Consider the following 18,512-nt stretch of genomic DNA (forward strand, 5'->3'; position numbering starts at 1 on the left):
GGATTTGCGCAACTGGTGGCTGCCAGGGGTAGAGGTGCTGTTGTCATGATCCAGGATGTTGTTGCCATGAGTTCGGCACCGCCCCGGGCCCTTGCGGCAAGTTCGGTATGGGGCCCGTCTGTGGAACTCCTACTCGGGATGCAGCTCCTGGAGTTTGGAACAGGCCGTTGGGGAGAGCTGATGGCGGACGTGGCCCGTATATTGACCGAAATGGCGGTATGTTGTTTGGACTGTTGTATGGGGCCTGATCTCCTGCTGCTTCATGAGATCTCGGGTGGCGCTGGATAACGTTGAGGACGGAGTTTCGAAGGTCTGGTGGCAGGACATCCAAGTGCGGTACGATATCTTCCTCGCACAAAGTTGGGTCCCGCGCCTTGGTGATGAAGACTCTTATGATCCCTGCCATGAGCGTCAAGTATTGATGTTTGCTCCGTGGTAGCATCATGACGTCCGAACTCAGATCCTGAAGGGTGCTGCACAGGTAACGCCACGCCAACAGCCTACGGCTCGGAAGCCGTGGTTGAGACGCAACGAGTACCGGGCTGTGGATAGTTTGACACCCCTTGCCAAAACGCATGCTATCATCATAGCCCAGGCACGGGCAAGCGGTGCTGAGGTTAGCTGCGGATAACATGATCTCAAAGACGGGGATCACTGAGTCGGCAAATTCCACAAAGCTTCCGCAACTCCAACTCCTGTCGGTTGCGAAGGCTAACACGCCTTCCCACGGCTCGGTTTTTGCACCAGTTGTGATCTGGACACCGCACGATGGGTTGGGGTCGGCTCCGGATTCCAGCAGCATCAACAAGGCTCCCTGCTCCAAAGCCGACGATATGACTTTGGATTCAGTAAAAACATTGTCGGGAGTGGCGGAGTTCCACGTGCCAAATAGACCATTAAGATACTCTGCCCATAGGGAAATCGTCTTTCCGGGTGTCGCTTCGTTTGGATCGTGTCCGTTCTGTAAGAGGGTTGAAAGCAAGCTTAACCGTCTCGGTGTCCAAGCAACCTTGGGATTGAGAACGTATTCCAGCGCTGGAGGATACGCTTCGAGATAACTGTGACCAAAATAGTCGGGGTCCTGACGCATCCTGTATGATATAAAGACCGATATCTCCGCCTCAAGAACGGCATGGCGAAAAGCTTCCAATTTCATAGTGTTCCCAAACGTCTCCCTGTCGAAGATATTGTCGCTGAATACCGTTTCGAGTTTGTACAAGTGATCACATACGCTGTCGGTATTTCCCACCATGTCGTCGAGCGCATCTCTTGCATATCTGAGAATCTTTAGAGGTTCTGCAAAGAGCACAGATTGATTATGACCGATCACTGAGGCATAACCCTTGAAGATAGAGAAACTAGGGCAGAGTTTGCGGGTCGCATACTTCTCGACAAATAGTTGCATCTCCGCTGTGCGTAAAAAGTCTCTCACTGTGCGGTGGAGGAAATCGACCTTCTTGTGGTGAATTTCAAGAAGGCCTTTACATCGAGAATTGAGTCGTCGGTGAAATGGCGCCTCGAACTCGACGAATTGCGACGGCATCCAGTACTCATGAGACTCTTTCAGGTAGTAGTCTTCATCGTCGTACTCGAGGTCGTGGAATGCGTAGACCGCGGTGGGCAGAGGCTCTTCCGCCGCGAGAGCCATTTTCAGGGTTCCAGCCATCTTGTCGTGATAAAATGGCTCCACAGAGCCAATGATCTTCTTGAAGAACTCCTCCAGGTCTGTCGGAATGTTGTCTAGTCTTTTCCGAAGATCTGAGGTAGTGTCGTGATTCACGAGTCCCTCCTTGAGTTGTCGGGTGACTAAATACACCCAAAGGAACACGCCCTGCGCACGCTCAGTGATCTGGTCGATGATCCACTTCTTATCCCCATGAAGCTTTGATGTAAGCCACCCTGTCTCCTGACTGAGCTCAGAGGTTGCGTATCGTCTTATGTCGCCAAGGGTGAGATCATGGATGTAGATCATTGAGAGATCATCCGCCCCAAAGTGTTCCTTGAAGACGTTCCATGGACGGCTGGACACACAAACCTTGATACCCGGCACTAGTGAGAGCGCTTTCACGAGCCGAGATAGATCGTCATGGTTGCCGGAATATTCGTCCAGGCCATCAATGAAGAAGCAAAACTGAACCGGAAGGTCGGCCTGAACTTTGATCAAGTCAATCGCTGCTTGAAGTTCTGACATTGTCCAACGAGAAGCCTTAGCTCGGGGGTCTGAGACTATGACACCCCGTGCCCATCTCTGCGGAAGTACCGTTGGGATCAAATAAGGGCATTGGTCCAGCATATTAAAGAGTAGTGAGCGAATAAGACCTTCGCTTGACCTTTGGATGGCACTTCCGGCAGCCCAGAAGTAGTGACTCGCCGTGATCACATCTCTGTTGCCTCCCCATGCTCCCAAGGCTGAGTTCGTATTGTGGTTGTTGACGAGGAACTTCATCAGTGTCGACTTCCCGGACCCAGGTTTTCCGGAAACCCAGAAAACACCATCACCTTCGCGGAGCCAAGTCACCAGTCGAGTTTGGGCTCGACATCGGACCTGCAGATCCCCTGGGTCGCGCTTGAAGCTGTCGGGATCTGGATGTCCAAAAACCCACTGGAATGTCGCTTGGTGAGCAGTCGCGATGGCTTCGTACCTGACAGGCCGTTCGTCATAGTGCAAGTCCCAAAGGACCGCTTGTTGCCGCTTCAAGATGTGACCATTAAGTAAAAGATGGTGGACTTCCGCCAGCATGGGTTTAATGGAGTCCAGAGTCAGGGAATTCAGTCTGGTTTGTGTCTGGAGCTGGGTAATCCTCCTCATGACATCGGTGATGTTGTGAGATGCGGTGGCTAAATGAGACGACATCCGTGACTCAGAAGTCTGGATCGCAATTCTCATTTGCTCGATTCCCTCACCAAGCTTGCCGATACCCTCGCTGGATGCAATATCAGCTGTCTGACGCTATATCAACACGAGGGAGACGCCAATACCTGGAGATGGCTCAAAATAGAGCGACGATGGAAGTCTGATACTCGTGGATCCGTTTCCTCAGGTCCGTCACCTCGGACGACTTCATGACTTCCAGGAAGGCTACCTGGAAACTCTTCCACCACCCCGGCCCCGATCTGGTCTTCACATTCAGCCTCCGTAAGATGGCAAGGAGCCTCTCGCAATCGGCGTCGCATCTTGACGCGAGGTTCTGCAGCTGTCTCACGAGAACAGAGGATGTCGGTGTACCTGCCGCAGGAGGCTGTGGTCCGGCTGTAGAGTTGCTGGAGGGATTTTGTTGATGCAGCTTCAGCTTGGATCCGAATCCTGAGAGTGTCCCGAACAGTGCCTCCAGGCTGTCGGTCTGATCGGAGGCTCCACTGGTAGATGCATGAAGCTTGTGGGTACCGTTGAGGATGGAGCCGGCAAACTGGACGAAGGCGACGATGTTGGAGGCCACGCCAAGCGCGGCGAGCGGCTCCATCCTGTTAGCTTCCTTCTCTCACTTTCGAGCTCTCGAGCGGATTATAAGTTTCGGAGAGATTGGGGACAGGTTGGTGAACTGTCGGAGCCACCGCGGCACGCCTCAGTGAGAATTCTGAGCACGAAGGTTGAAGAGTTCATGTCGCTGCTTCAGAGCCCGATGGTCTCAGCTCTGGAGACGCCGAGAATGCAGCCACGCTCCCAACCATCATCACGTGGAATCCCTGACATTTGCGTCCACTCAGATGCGAGTGCTGCGGCCGCAGCAGCTCAGCCACGACCTGTGCAGGAATTTATCCACAAGTTCATCCGCGGAAAAGGCAAGAAAAAGAAAAGAAAAAAAAAGAAAAAAAAATGGATTTCGTCAACTGCCATGACCAGAGGGAGGCACAATGCAGGTACCGTACCTCTGCAGGCTAGGGTCCAAGGTTCTACCACGTCAGAAGAACTCCGGTACAATAGAAGCAATCCAGATGATCGACATGCAATAGAGCCAAGACACCGGGCCATGTATGGTGAGCGACTTGCTGTTGATAGAGGATGCGTCGCTGGGGTAATTTTCCAGTGGCATGGGGACCACCGAGGGTTAAAGACGATTGCTGTCGAGACGCATTCCGAATTCTGATGCGGAAAACTTGACTCCTTCCTTGGAATAATAAGCCTCAGCCCCAAACTCGACCAGTCCAAAGTTGGACTTTGGGGAGATCATTCCCTTTCGTAAGCGGACCTGAAAGAATCCCATTAAGTCGACTTCGATATACGTGTGGCCCCTGTCTGATGGAGCTGTCCCAAGTAGTCGGTGCACTATATTGGTGATCAGGCAGTTTGTTAGCGCGGAGACGGCGTCCTACAATGCAGAACCCTTTGCACCCCTCCGAGACCCCCCCGAGACTAAGTGGTGAGCTTTGAAGCACCGGCGGGCCGTGATTTGGCATGTGACATAGGCCATGCATTCTAGTCTTCAGTAACTACTAATCTCGTCTCATCACGAGTCCGCTTTTGTTGTCATAGTGCTTTGCTTCCAGACGCGTTGGGTGTATTTAAAGTTGCCACATCGGGAGTAATAGTAGCGCCAAACAAGGTAGGTTGTGTGACGTCGCCAAAACGAGCGCAGGAACAGCCAAGGCCTTTCGTTCGGTGGGTGTGTCACGGGGCTAGTGTTATTATGGGCGCGCCGTTGGTGATGTTCCCTAGCCAAACCCTCCGAGCTCCCTGAGGCAGACGAGACCCGCAAGTAGGGTTGAGGACCGCCGTTGCGGGACCCAGTCTGGGCTTCCAAGTCGATCGCGTCCGGATCCGTCACGGAGTGGACACCTTGGTTCCGGTCTACACCGGCAAGATTGATGTTCGCTCCGAGTTGCGAAAAGACGATGCGTTGAGATATGTCACGTGGGGCCTGCTGATAGGGTACTAGTACGAGGGATGGACTTTCTTTGGGACTGCCCTCGTGGTTCGGGGCACGGTTCTCTGTCCAGGTGTCCACCTTCCGCAGGCCTTTTCGGAACTCGGTGGAAGGTCACATTTCCAAACAGGCTGCGCCATCACCGCATCTTCACAAAACGTCGCCAGTCAATCTTTGTTGATGGTATCACGAACACAAGGAGGAGCATGTCAACTTGAGCCCCGGATGAACAGACTGAGATGGCCGGGAACCCTCCCAGTGAGTTCTAGACGAGGCAGGCCCGCCCCCAAGCCCCGTGCTCCTGCTCGGCTACGCGCGCTGCCATAGGACGTCGACTTCCACATCCACCATCCAAATCAGCACATTCCGGCAACGTCCACTCCCCACCCACATCACCTCGACAAACCTCACAAGACCAGTCTGCCACAGCTCACCGACACCCACACGCAGCAAGACCACCGCAAATCTCACCTTTCGCTTAGCCCACCACAGAAGACCACCGTAGCCATGTGCATCGAAAGGATCTACAAGTGCCGCGGGAAGGACTGCGAGACTCTCGTGATGCCGTCCACTTTCTTCAAATGCAAAGACGTCAAGGAGGGTGACGGCCCCGGGACTTGCGCGCGCGGCCTGCTGGTGGTGGAATACAAGTGGGATCTCATTCTGGACGCCAACCTGTACTACTGCGGGCCCTGCGACGAGAAGGAAAACGGCGCGTTCGATGCGTGGTTCTACGAGGCCCTCGAGAACAGCGAGTTCGGCAAGGAGGAGGAGAAGGAGGAATAGTGCTGGTATGGGTAGGCGGGAGGTAATGAGGGTGGCGGGGTTGGGTTGTCGTTTGTCGTATTTAGGGCTAGGGAAAGCGGGAACGGGGGCGTGGAGAGGATATCGTACCCGGAGGCCAGCGGAGTTAGCGTTAATGGTAGTCGGCTGGGTTGACTTTGTCCACCTAGGTCGTGGAGGAAGAAGGGTTTGTATCGCCTTGTTGTGGCGATAAAATATTATTAGTATTATTCCTACACCGTTCTACCCCTAAAGGTGTGTCGGTCCTTCTCCCGCCATACACATGGGGAAGCTGTACCATATAGGTGAGGTGAAAGGACTATACTAACAAGTAATAGGAAACAACAATAAAAAGTAAATAAGCCACTGAGTTACAAATGAAAAGGAAGCCCTGTATGCTGCTGCTGGGTCCGAGCTGCTTGCGTGTACCACCCACCGCTGGGATGACAGCCCCTTGAACTTTCCATGGACAGCCAGGTCTTTTGGTGTCAAATGTCTCTTCGCTCTGCTCAGCACCTCCATCACCATGTTTTGGCGCTCATTCTTTCGGGGAGTTGCCGCCATGGGGGCCCTTTGCACGCATTGCACGGCGGCGGTGCCCAACCGCGCACTTGCTGCTGCACTCATCCGCCACCGATTCCGTGTCGGGCGCGGTGGTGGCGGCTTAGCAACGCGACGCCCTCTTGATAGCAGCATCGATTATGGCTGGAGTCGCTGAACTGCTTCTGCCGGCGCTGCTGGCCAATGTACCGTACGCGCTAGCACAGACGTATGAGGGCCATGTTGGCACATGGCTGCTTTGTTGACCATTCTGGGCACTATGGTGGCAGTCGAGGCCGAAGATGATGAGAGGGGTCAGGCGGGTGGATGATGCACAATCCTAGTTATGAAACATGGTCCAATGTCAGGCTTGCCGTTAGGGGCTGTTGAGTCCAGTGTGAAAAAAGAAGAAGGTTGAATACAATAACATAGAATGAAAACTTTCTGGATTCCATGTTGTGGGGACTATTTGCGTTTATCAGTCATGCATCAGTGCATCAGGGATGGACGTAAGGCCTCCTGCGCCGACGGATTACCTTTGGCCGGAGTTTTGCCGAACTATGGTGCTGAGTAACTGGATTGGGAAAAGAGGGGCTGGAGGGCTCTACCAAAAGGACTAGTGTAGGCAACCTAACCCCTCGCGCACCACGGTTGTCGATTTTCTCCTTGCTCAACTTCGAGATTCTGATTGATTTATGCCACCCAGCCGATCCTTTTCAACAAAACTAACGCCGCGAGCATAGAACATCTTGAACCTGACCTCAAGGAACTGCGGGTCTCCGTGTAATTGGATGAGTAGTGTCTGCCCCTGTTCTGCCCTTGCGAAGGTTCTCTCCCAGCCGGGACAATGGACTACCCGCAGACGGTAGACCAGGCTCGCAACCACATCCGCGACATTCGGACGGAAAAAGGCCTAGAGGGTCCCCAATACAACCTGCGGGACATGCATGCCGCCTTGGATTTGTAGTGCTCCCCTCTTGTTGTACCGGAAACAATGCGGGTCTGTAACTAATTCACTCAGCTAGGCTCTCTGAGGCACTGTATCAAAAATCGACACATTTCATTCTGGAGCTGATACAGAATGCTGATGACAACTCATACCGCCACAGCTCGCCCTCTGTCGACATACGATACAAGGATAGACTGCTCCTATTCTCCTGCAACGAGGTTGGCTTCTCTCGGGGTGATGTCGACGCCATTTGCCGCATTGGGAGAAGCACAAAGGCTCGCCGGTACCAGGCTTCCGGCTATATCGGCGAGAAGGGAATCGGTTTCAAGTCCGTCTTCAGGGTCTCCGACATTGTCTGGATCAAGTCTGGTAATTACTCGTTTAAATTCGACAAGTCGCAGACACTAGGAATGATCGCTCCCATATGGGCCGAGTTCCCCTGTGACATGAAAGTGAAGCCCGACCATACCAACATCCTACTACGGCTTGCCGACAGCTACAATGAGGATGAGCTGATCCGGGAGATCAAGTCTCTGGACCCGAGGCTGCTCCTGTTTCTGAGGAAGCTGAAGGAAGTGAGAGTTTCCATCAGCAACCGTGGCGGCCTGGATTGGGAGACGGCTATCAAGCGGACCGATCAGAACGACAGAAGCGATGGCCTGCGCTATGTGACACTGAACAATGGCGATGTATACCAGCAGTACATGGTAACCAGCTTTGTCGCCCAGGACCTCGCGAGGGATCCGAAACGGCCCGGATACACCGAGTCAGAGCTGGTTCTGGGTTTCCCCGTGGGGTTTGATAACTCCCCGATCTTGAATTCCCAGAACGTCCATGCATTTTTGCCGATACGCGACTACGGCTTCAAGGTAAGCTTGACTCTCCCCCGTCAGAGCCCGTAATACCGCATCTTTGCGCTGACTCGGGTATGGCGAGGTAGTACATTATCCAAGCGGACCTGCTCTTGACCGCCAGCCGAGAAAATATTGACGCTTCCTCTGCTTGGAACCTGTCTCTCTTGCGCGCCATCCCGAGCGCCATGCTCTCTGCCGTCCACCAATTCAACCGAGGACAGCTGAAGTACGGCTGGCTAGCCTTTCTTCGACGCCGCCCCCCGATACAAGACTTCTTCTACGCCCTCGAAGACGAGGTGGAAGCCCTACTCGCTCAGCACCCTATTCTTGAAACTGCGTTTATGAAGTGGGCCAGACCGGTGGACTTGTTTCAAGTCCCCGCAAGATTTTGGGATACGAACGAGGCTCCGCTGCTCCTCAGTACCGGAACAACACACAAATATCTATCGTCTGGCTATAGGAACGGTGACTGGGACATCCTGAAGCGCCTTGGGGTGCGGCAGCAGACGACCGAGATGTTTCTTGACGACCTCGCGCACCTCGTTGAGCATCTCCCGACCGAATTCCGCAACCGGCCCGACAGCTGGCACGCGTCACTGAGCGAGGTTCTTTCCACCATTCTCAACCAGAATAAGCCCGTCTACCGGCATAAGATTGCGGGCATGGCCATCATCCCCCTCAGGGACGGCCGGTGGGTGCCCGCAGGAACCGAGAATGTGTTTTTCGAAGCCAGTGCTCCCGCGCTAGAGATCCCTCCGGGGATCGAAGTGCTGCTCGTGGACCGGTCTGTGAGCCATAATTCGGTGCGCGTCCAGCTTCTTGTCCAGCTCGGGGTGAAGCGCTTCAGCCATGTCCATGCCTGCGCCTTGATCGCTAGGATGCACGCCAACCCGTCCTTTCAACAACAGCCAGACCTCAACGAGCCGAGTCATCTCGTGTCTCAGGTGCGGTTTCTATACCATGCCTCATGGACTAATCCCGAGGGGCGAGAGATATACTTCGTTGGTCGCGACGGGGAGGTCGCCCGTGGAAACAAGTTCTATATCGACTCGACGCATCCCTTCGCTGCGACTTCCTGGCCTAGCAGCTTCCGATCCAAGGTGAAATTTCTCCATGCCGACTATGTCTCAGGGAAGACGAAGCTGCACGAAAGTGAACGGTGGACAGCTTGGCTAGCTGAGCAGTGTGGAGTGAACATTTTCCCCGTCCTGGTGACTACCGGGCCCGGAGGTCGTTTCGAACTGTCTGAAGATTTTCGGCTCCTGATGCGTGTGTCGGACCCGAGACGAATACTGAGCCTCCTCCGGGCACAGTGGAGTCTATATTCCAAATGGATCGACACGGAATTCTCCACGCATGACAGCGAGGAGCAAGCGAACAACAGTTGCAGGTCAGTGTTGGTGGAGGAGCTCGGGTCGCTGAGGGTTAGGTGTAGAGATGGTACTATCGCTCCGTTGAGAGAAACATCCCTTCCGCTCAGCGACCTTCCGGCCAGCCTGGCCGCCCAGCTTCGACTTCTTGACATCGAAGATCCCGACTCCAGCACCTGGCACTTTTTGAAACACCTTGGAGTGGGGATTACTTTCGACAATCGAGTCTTTCTTGACCAGCTGCGTGTGTTGCAAGGTACCGACATTTCCCTTCAGGACGTGACGAGTCTATACCGCGAGTTAGAGCGCTGGGGTCCTGCACCCGAGGAATTGCGGCAAGTCCTCCCTACCTTAACTTAGCTTAGTTCCGTACTCCTAGATTTTTCTTGTTGGCTGCAAAGTCAGCCGCTCCGCTGACAACATTTTTTTAAACAGGAAGACATTTGAAGAGGAGGATCTGATCTACGTCCCTAGTACACCCGGGGCTCGGGGAGCATGGGTGAATTCTACCCGCTGCATCTGGGATGGGCAGTGGTCCCTCCGGCGCACTGCGTGCTTGAAGCGGTATTATCCGTACCTTCAACTGTTTTTTCACCGGACCCTCCGCATCGGCGATGCAAGCCTCTCGACGTTAGTCACCGAGGCGTCCATGATAAGCCCGTCCGACCCTCTGGACTACATTGCGGAGCTGTTCGTGAGCATCTCGGGATGTCTGACAACGGTCCTGGCTGTCGGGGAGCTAGAGCTCGTTCGGGGTTTGAAAAAATCGCAGATTTTTCCCATCAGGAAAAAGGAGACGCCGGCCAGTGCGCCCTTCGACGAGCTGCAAGCCGTGACGGAGAAGGATGTGTGGTTGATCGCGGATCAGCTACATCTCCAGCAATGCTTCGAACGGAGAATCGATATGCTAGCGTTTAACGCGAAGGACGTCAGGCAGATGCTTCACTTTCTGAACGAGGTAGGGGTGTCGAGTAGGCTCCTCTCGAGTGTTGCATCGAGTTTGGTTGAGGTTGAGGGTGGTGTCAAGTTGCTCAGAGAGTATACAGGCTTAATGCGATCCAAGGCTGCTCTGATTGCGAGGTGAGATTATCACTGCCCAGAATCTCTTCTTTCATCCCGGATCTCTTTTATTAAGGTATAAGTCTAACTGACAGTTCTTTTGTTTTGTGGGAGGAAACAGTCTAATACATACAACAAATCCAGGACAACAAAACAAGCAAACACTGTACCGGTCGCTCCGGTCTCTCGAAGTGTTCTTGGTGGATCGGGTTGTGCTGCGCTGGACACTGCGATTTGTCGATGGCACCGAAGTTGCTGGAAGCCCTGATATCGGACGCATCAAGACTTCCAACGAGAATGGGAAGTTTAGGATATATCTTACAAGCGTCGATGCCGATCCCGCCGAACCGCCACCAGAACTGGTTGAAGAGCTGCTCAAGCTGTGCGGCATCAAGGACGCGGTGCTTCTTCAGCAAGTCTTGATGAGGTCCAACATTTCGTCCTTGGGAGAGATGCTCTTGAGGCGCGGATTCACAGTGGAGGCCTTCGACGAGGCCTCGAGTACGAGGGAAGACCAGCAATCCGAGATAGATGTCGGCGCGGCGTCCTTTCCCGCAAAGGGAGGTAAAGAGCTGGGCAAGCCGAATCAGAAGCAAGCGCTATCTACTACTACTGAAAATCACGACCTAGAAAATGACATACAGGAACGCGGTGGAGGGTTGCCGGACGAGCCGACGGAGTGGCCATTCGAGGAAGAGAGGACTCTCACTTTACCGGACTCTGGATACGGTTCCGCCTCCAAGGCTGCAACTACCGCTTCCAAGTCAGTTTCCAACCAAGAAAGCGATCACGACGATAATGCCTCGGTCGTTACCGGCGACTTATCGTTGGATCTGCCGCCAGCCTCGGCAGACGCATATGTCGATGCCTTTGTCAAGCGGATTCTCGAGTCTATAGCAGACTTCCAAGCTGACCAAGCGCTGCACTCGCAAATTATCCAAGAGCTTCCTCTCCTCCTTAGGCGCTTCGCTCTTCGTATTTCTCTTGAGTCCGGATCTGCAGACGGCAAAGCTGTTGGGGTTTTTACCAGAAAGAACAAAGCGTAAGTTGTATAAGATTAGCTTAGCCATACGCCACCTCGACCAACACCCACTGACAATATGCCACCCAGTCGTATTACCGATGCTCTGCAGCAAGTTCTAGAGACAAACCAGCCCCAGGTCGACGACAGATCCGTAGACACCGATTCCACAGCGTCGCAGCCCCATAACCTTAGAGTCGAGCTCGGCATGACCTACGACGAGAAAGTGCGAGGGTGGTCGACAACAGAACCTGAAAGCTGCGAGGGTATGAGTATATGGGAGCAAAGTCAACAAAATATCTGGGATGAGCTCCACCAGCGAGAACAGGACGACGCTGACGAAGGGATCCATCTGAGCGACTCTGATACGGCACGCATCAACTTTGTATCCAACACAACATCCTTTTCTTGGTTCCTCGACTCTATTCGAAGCAGATATCAACTAGACTACAGCGCCGCGAACGTTCTCACCAATATTCAATCATCAGTTGCTCTTTTTCTCCCTGAATATAGAGGGAATAGGGCACTTAGGCGTCAACAGGTCACATTGTGGATGGACTGGAATCCAAAACTATTTGCGGAGCAGCAGCAGTACCCAGGAATCCACAGCATACCCTCTGGACTAACAATCACGGGCTCAGCAATGAAGTCACAGCTCTCAACCTGTAGAAGTTACCTCAAACAAACATGGCCTACGACGGGGGAGGTTGTTTTGAAGGGGCTGGTCGAGCTGACTACAGCCACAAACTCCGACGACATCATCACGATCCGCTTATTCGACGGATTGATACTGACACTTCAACCGGCCGATGAAACTGTCGAAGTCTATTGCGACGGGCTTTTCGACTCGATCCTTGAAGTCGTCGAGATTCTCGCATGGCTCGGTGCTGCCTTACGTGAAGCTTCCACCATCGACAAGATTACCTACAGCGTCGTCGATGTGCGGATCAATGAGAAAGCCGCCGAGTTGGACTCACACCCCCAACTCTCGCTTAAGTTCACCGAAGAAGAACTTTCCTCCGCAGCTATGCCCACCAAAATGGATGGGGCATGCTGGCTGCACGGTCTATTCAGGAATCCGGTCATTGCCAAGGGTTTTCCTATTCTTACACGCCAGAAGGGTACATCTGGGCTTGAAGTGCCTCTAGAAGTCATGGCTCACCTTGTCCACGCAGCCCAACTTACCTTGTTCAACAGCAGGGCGCTTATCAAGGGGTTCAACGCCGCGCTGGTCCCGACGGCATATGAGGAGTCCATCATCCTTTGGCATTTCATTCTCAACGAAGACCACAAGCGGCTACCATACAGTGATGAGCGCATCGCTCGAAGCCCCACAATTACGTTGTCTGAAGTCACTTCTCGAATCCAGATAGTGAGGCATATCGTTGGGTGGGCCCCCGCAGCCGCGTACAACATTGGTAAAGACCCACCATCCCTCCCCTCACCCCGAATTATCTATGAATGTCCTGTTGTTGTGACCACCCTCTAACGTTTTCTATGAAGGCTCCCCAACTGCCAACTACGACATTGGCTGGTCAAGTCCGGACTTCGTCGGCCCGGGCTGTGCCCTTGAGAAGTTCGTGATATCAGGCGGCCCTGGCTTCATCACGGGGGGGGCTGAGTTTTCGCTCGGACGCAAGGACAGGTCGCCGATGATCATGAGAAACGCGACTTACTTCGAATCCCTTAGCGGTCTTTCCAGTTCCTACGTCGTGTTGTATGACACAAGAGACCAGCGGGCCTGGCTTTCAAATGGCCTTCACACGCTTCTTCATCTCGTCCGGACATCGCTCAGGGAAGACCAGAAAGGCGACTTTAGCGATGAGTGTCTTCTGAACCATTCCCTCTTGGAAGAGGACCCGGACCAAGCAGACCCCAAGGCGACCATAAGGTTCCTCAAAAATCGGCGAAACCTTGAACAGCCCGTGTTCCCGGCCCTAGATGAGATCCATACGGAACAGACGACTACTGCTGGTGGGCAGTCCAAGATGACTCACCATCGCACCTCGACAACTGTTCGACTAAAAGATCGCGTGACTCAGGTTATGGAGGTGCTGTGGCAGCTTATCGATCACCAAGCAACTCTCGACCTCTATGCCTCCGGGGTACCTATTCGGCTACCGAGGAGCAAGCTGGAAGGCTATCGCTTCATGGAGGTTGCATCCCGTCGCCAGGTCACCCCTCGAGTCGTCCATCTTCGGGCTTTCGGTGGAGCTGGCAAGTCTTGGGTTGACTTTATCCGCGCCATCCGGGGCGTTGTCTTGTTTGGCGAGGGTTTCGGCGAACTCATCTCTCCAAGCCTCTCGGCGGACACAGATACAAACGCCACATGTTCGCGTTGGAATACGATGCCCAAATGTAGAGACTACCTAGCGGTGAGTGCTTACGATCTGAATAGAATCATCCACCAGGAAGGTAGCCGCATCTCCGGTCCCGTTAAACTTGCTCCAGGGATCTTCTGGAATCACTCCCCTGGAGCGTTCGAGCGTTGCGGCTGCGACAGCCGCATTGACAAGGGGAAGGGACCAGCGAGTATACTCAAGGCACCCTCTGCGCTTTTTTGCAGGCCTTGCGACAGAGTCCAGGTCCTACTACCCGCACGGTTGGCTCTAATCCCGCGTGCAGCCGCAACCCCAGCAAGAAGCATTGATCCAAACGGCGCTTTCATCTTCGGCCGCAGCGAGTTATTCCCATGGAGATGGCCAGATCAGGGCGATCCACGGCGGGAGGATCCTGTCGAGATGGGAAGCAGTGCGGCTGCTACCGAGGCCGACCAGAGCGTCTCATCAGCTACAGCCTCGTCATCGACTAGGTCGCCAAGCAGTGTCGGGGGATTGGGAGGGAGCGTGTCTATTACGCCGCCTACTACCGTTAGCGTCTCCTCACCGCCAAGTTCACAACTTGGTGATTCCGTCGCCACGCCTGGGGAGATGATAAAGAAGTCGCGGCCGGGTCGGCGCGGGATGAAGAGAGTCTGGGAATCCATCAGGGGGTTTTCTAGTGGCGGGTAGTCGCACCCTTCTGGTATTTGACGGACTGACAAGGGGGGTGCACTGGAGCTCTTCACACGTGTTGTCACCTTCTAGTTTACCAACGACTTTCCCGGAGCAGCCCTCGGCCTTTGGGAACGTAGGGCCGGAGTCGGCGTCATGGGCCGTGCGCACCACCCACCCATGTTCATTACTCCCTTCTGTAGGAGTCCGGAGCAGCATTCGAAGACGATCGACTTGTAGCGCACCTAGAAGCTGGGCAGTTATCTGCACAAGAGGTAAGGTGATGCGACACATCAGGGTTGTTATATGTGGGGCAATGATACGATTGAGCGACTAGTTAGATGCTAGAAAGAGACCGGCAGAGAAGTAAGCATTCTTGTTTTATGCGCTGGCTGGCAAAGCTAGGGTTTCGTCGCGTTACGCACCAAGGCCTTGAGTTTTTTGAACTGCCCCTCAGTGTCACTTCTGCACATACAGCAAACGCCGGGTATGGTGTTCAAATTCTCTTTCTTGAGGCTTATAACCGAAGATAGATTGGGGTACGATATTCACAAGCACAAGAGCAAGCTATCTTAGTTGCTGTGAATCAACTGCTATCCATTCTGTTGCCAATCCCACATCAATGTTGAGGTACCATTATTCCGTTTCTCCTTGTCCGAGTTGTAATGGTCTAAGTAGTAAATCTAGAGAAAGTGAATGCGTAGCAGCTTAGTAATGATAAACTCCCAAAGGCCCCACGGAAAAAGTGGCCGAGAGACGTGCTGGATATATTTGCTGATCAAAGAGCGTTAAGAGCGATCTGGTTTTCGTCTCAACAGCCGCACAGATCCAGAAATGGAGATGGGAGTGATATTATCGAGGTTGCAGTGCCATCAACAGAGGTGATAGTCGCGAGGTAAGAGAGTGCGAGCCCGCGGTCCGAAATTCGGTCCCGCTATTGGATATGAATCGGAGTCAGCCGAGACGGAACGACGCATGGCCGATGCGCTCTACTCTGGGCCACAGTTAATTCAAAGATTTAATCTTTGCGTAGATATCTCGCTACAGTTGCACATAATTGTTCGTCCGATTCCCAGGTTCAAGTCCATGTCCTCCCAGGCGATTCGCGCACGACGTCCAAGGTTCGCCAACGATGACTTCTGCTCTTACATCAAGGGCTGCCACGGCATGTCTTTTCTACCTTTTCGCCACTGCCGTCCGCGGCCTCTCTTTCCCCCTAGATCGACGAGATCAGATGTACTACCACCTGGGTTGTTACAGCGGGTTCGTGAGCGGCAGTGGCGCCTTGCGGGGTCCCAGCTTTCCAGCCGACGACATGACGGTCGAGAGGTGCGCCTCGTTTTGCAACAGAAACAGGTACTTTCGACTTGAATTTGGCCGCGAGTGCTACTGCGGAGATGTGCAGATAGCATCCCCGACCGCCTCGCCCTCGGAATGCTCTTTTGCCTGCTCTGGAGACAGAAACCAGAAATGCGGAGCTGGCGACCGTCAGAATCTCTACATCAAACCTGGTGTATAGCCCACGGCTTCCCGCCACGCTCTCGGTACCGTACATCGGTTGCTTCGTCGACGAGGGGTCTCACACGCTGCCGGACAACATGCTGGGCACCGATGATATGACGGGACAAATGTGTCAGCCTCGCTGCGCAGGATACCGTTACTTTGGCGTTGAGTTCAGGCGCAAATGCTGGTGCGGCCACAATGCGCCCAAAGTTACAGCCCCACATTGGATTGTTCCCTTGCCTGCGCCGAGGATGGCTCTCAACTATGCGGTGGACCTAACCGCATCAATGTCTGGGGAAGCCCCTAGTATGCCAGCCGAGCATTATAAAATCTGGCGGTAATAGCTACCACGAAGACGCTGTGATGGTGAATTCTAGATATATAGCTGAAAACGTTACATGCTGAAACTGTAGTTAAGAACTTAAGTCTAAGCGAAGGAGACTCAGTTTTAGCTATAGCTGCAGTTGTGGCGAGCTTATAAGAGTAATCTTTATAATAATAGTTATGTTGATTGCGCTCTCAGCTACTTACTAATCGTCTTTATAGGATCTATTATATTAATAGTACTTATCTTTTAATTATCTCTCTAAGAGTTGTTGTTACAATCTACCACGTAATTACTATCTTTATTGAATTATTTGTTATTATGAATTGGGAGAGTCGCTAGAGATCACGAAGTAGAACTTGGATTACCCGTACCCTAGAATACTATGGCACTCAGCCTGATCATAGACATATGTATGCTTCGGGAAGATATGTGTAAAGCTATCGCCAGAAATCTACGCCAAGAACGGCAACTAGAGAGATCACTGATATCCACATGAGGCGTCCCTCTGCGAGACCACTAGCATCGCTACTGCTAGGCACAGAGAATGTCCCATTCATGGTGTCGTACCATTCCCCGCTCTCTGTCCTGTTCAGAAACAGTGGCATACCCGCATGGTCAGGCACAAACTCCATGTTGTTCAAGTTCGCCTGCTCAAATTCATAGTTGGCCTCCGAGTTGGTCCAGAAGTCGTAGTCTACGACGCTTGGTAGCTCCCTTTCGCCGCCGAACCGGATGACCGCCGTGCTAGGACCCATGTTGGTGCCGTTCTCGTATACCCAGTCCATGGTGGTGTATATGAGCGCTGAGGCCTCGTAGTTGGAAAAGCGAAAGGTGAAGTTCATAGCATCCTGCATGCTGAGGATAAAGTACTGACGGCTCCAGCATCCGCCAACGTCTATATCCTCCCCTGTACCGCAGTACTGGGTCTGCTGAGCTGCGGGTAAGTTTGCGCAGTCGAGGTAGACGCTGTTTCTTTTTGAGGAGTTGGTTGGGGCTGAGATGAGGGCTCTTTCCGTGCCATTGATGGTCCAGTGCGGGCCGTTTTGTCTTGGATCCCATGCATGCGGCGCCAAGACAGCGGGCTCGCCACCCTCCTCCCAGGGGCCCGGGACGGAGCCGTTGGTGACAAGGAAATCTTGAAGGGCAAGTTGGTCAATAGGCCGCGAGAGGAGGCCGCTCCTATGGTGAAACTCGAGCTTCGCGTCAATGGCGAGACCGCTTGTGCCCGGTGAGTATATCGGTCCATCCGGCGAGACCGGGCACAGGGTCATAATCGCGCCGCGCATCGACGGGAATCTCCAACTGTCGGGACACCGGATTGTGCCATTATAGTTGCGGCCTTGCCAGCCTTCGCCGACGAGAACTTCAGCGCTGACGCCGCCAAAGAATTTGATGCAATACTCGTGCGTTTTGATGGTAGGCTCTTGACCGACCACGACTGTGGCGAGTGGGAGGAGAGAAAACAAAAACGCGAGACGGTGAGACATGTTGTGATTAAGGTGATGAGGTGGAGCAAAGTTCGATTTGGCGGCCTGGCAGCGGTAAGAACATGAACGACAGGGAACCGACTCCCCCGCCTGGTCTGGAACATCTACCTAACGCAGAACATGCAAGGGCTAATTACCTCTGATATGCTGCAGCCGGCCAATCGGGGCTGCTGACCGTGAAATGGAGGAAGAATCCCTTGTCGACGGAGGGAACTACCAGCCAATGAACGCAATCTCAGATATTGCGCCACCCTGCCACTTTTCAGCTCCTGTGAGGTGACATCTCAATCCTGATAATAATAGAATGCTATATATCATCTGAAATGTTTGGGCTAGTTTAGTATTCCTCTTTTTGTTCGACGAGAGGCTAATACTACGGCAGTTTCAGAATTCGGAATGTCCATTTCTAACGACCCAAACGACCGAGTTCACAGTCTCTGGCCATTTCTATACTGTTCGGCCGTTGGGGCTGTCCGTTGTAGTTCACCCGACAGCTATAACAGACGTGCAAGTCCACGCACTCACGTAGCCTCCCCGCACCCCTAGCAGCGGGTCATAGCCACTAAAGAAGTCAGGTTAGAGAGGGCTCACGTATGAAGAGGAGGAATTGTTCTTACTGATGCAGACCGAGTTGACGTAGTAGTTGTGTACGTAACAGCGATATGCCGGCACATAGATCCACGAAGTGGTCCCCATTATCTTCTCCCCATCGACGTAGCATTTCGCCCCGAACGTAGGACCATGCACGGTGCCTGGCGCAAGC

The 18,512-nt window shown here is 53.3% G+C and overlaps 4 protein-coding genes across 4 annotated transcripts; 2 read left to right on the forward strand and 2 right to left on the reverse strand.

Moving 5' to 3' along the window:
* Positions 1-43: 43 nt before the first annotated feature.
* MFIFM68171_05836 (uncharacterized protein) lies at positions 44-3,461 on the reverse strand (the record flags this gene model as incomplete). Its single annotated transcript, XM_071061256.1, has 2 exons — positions 44-2,944; positions 3,006-3,461. 2 exons carry the CDS (start codon positions 3,459-3,461, stop codon positions 44-46), a joined length of 3,357 nt encoding a protein of 1,118 aa, XP_070917357.1.
* A 1,908-nt stretch (positions 3,462-5,369) lies between these two features.
* MFIFM68171_05837 (uncharacterized protein) lies at positions 5,370-5,648 on the forward strand (the record flags this gene model as incomplete). The annotated part of the gene is made up of 1 exon (XM_071061257.1): positions 5,370-5,648. One exon carries the CDS (start codon positions 5,370-5,372, stop codon positions 5,646-5,648), a length of 279 nt encoding a protein of 92 aa, XP_070917358.1.
* Positions 5,649-7,032: 1,384 nt separating this feature from the next.
* Positions 7,033-14,449, forward strand: MFIFM68171_05838 (uncharacterized protein; the record flags this gene model as incomplete). The annotated part of the gene is made up of 7 exons (XM_071061258.1): positions 7,033-7,148; positions 7,211-8,003; positions 8,075-9,693; positions 9,794-10,438; positions 10,539-11,459; positions 11,529-12,856; positions 12,942-14,449. The coding sequence occupies 7 exons, from the start codon at positions 7,033-7,035 to the stop codon at positions 14,447-14,449; spliced, it is 6,930 nt and encodes a 2,309-aa protein (XP_070917359.1).
* Positions 14,450-16,699: 2,250 nt separating this feature from the next.
* MFIFM68171_05839 (uncharacterized protein) lies at positions 16,700-17,749 on the reverse strand (the record flags this gene model as incomplete). Its single annotated transcript, XM_071061259.1, has 1 exon — positions 16,700-17,749. One exon carries the CDS (start codon positions 17,747-17,749, stop codon positions 16,700-16,702), a length of 1,050 nt encoding a protein of 349 aa, XP_070917360.1.
* Positions 17,750-18,512: the final 763 nt, after the last annotated feature.

This window comes from Madurella fahalii (genome assembly GCF_045866475.1).
Source record: "Madurella fahalii IFM 68171 DNA, scaffold_3, whole genome shotgun sequence".
Classification (NCBI taxonomy): Eukaryota; Fungi; Ascomycota; class Sordariomycetes; order Sordariales; genus Madurella; species Madurella fahalii.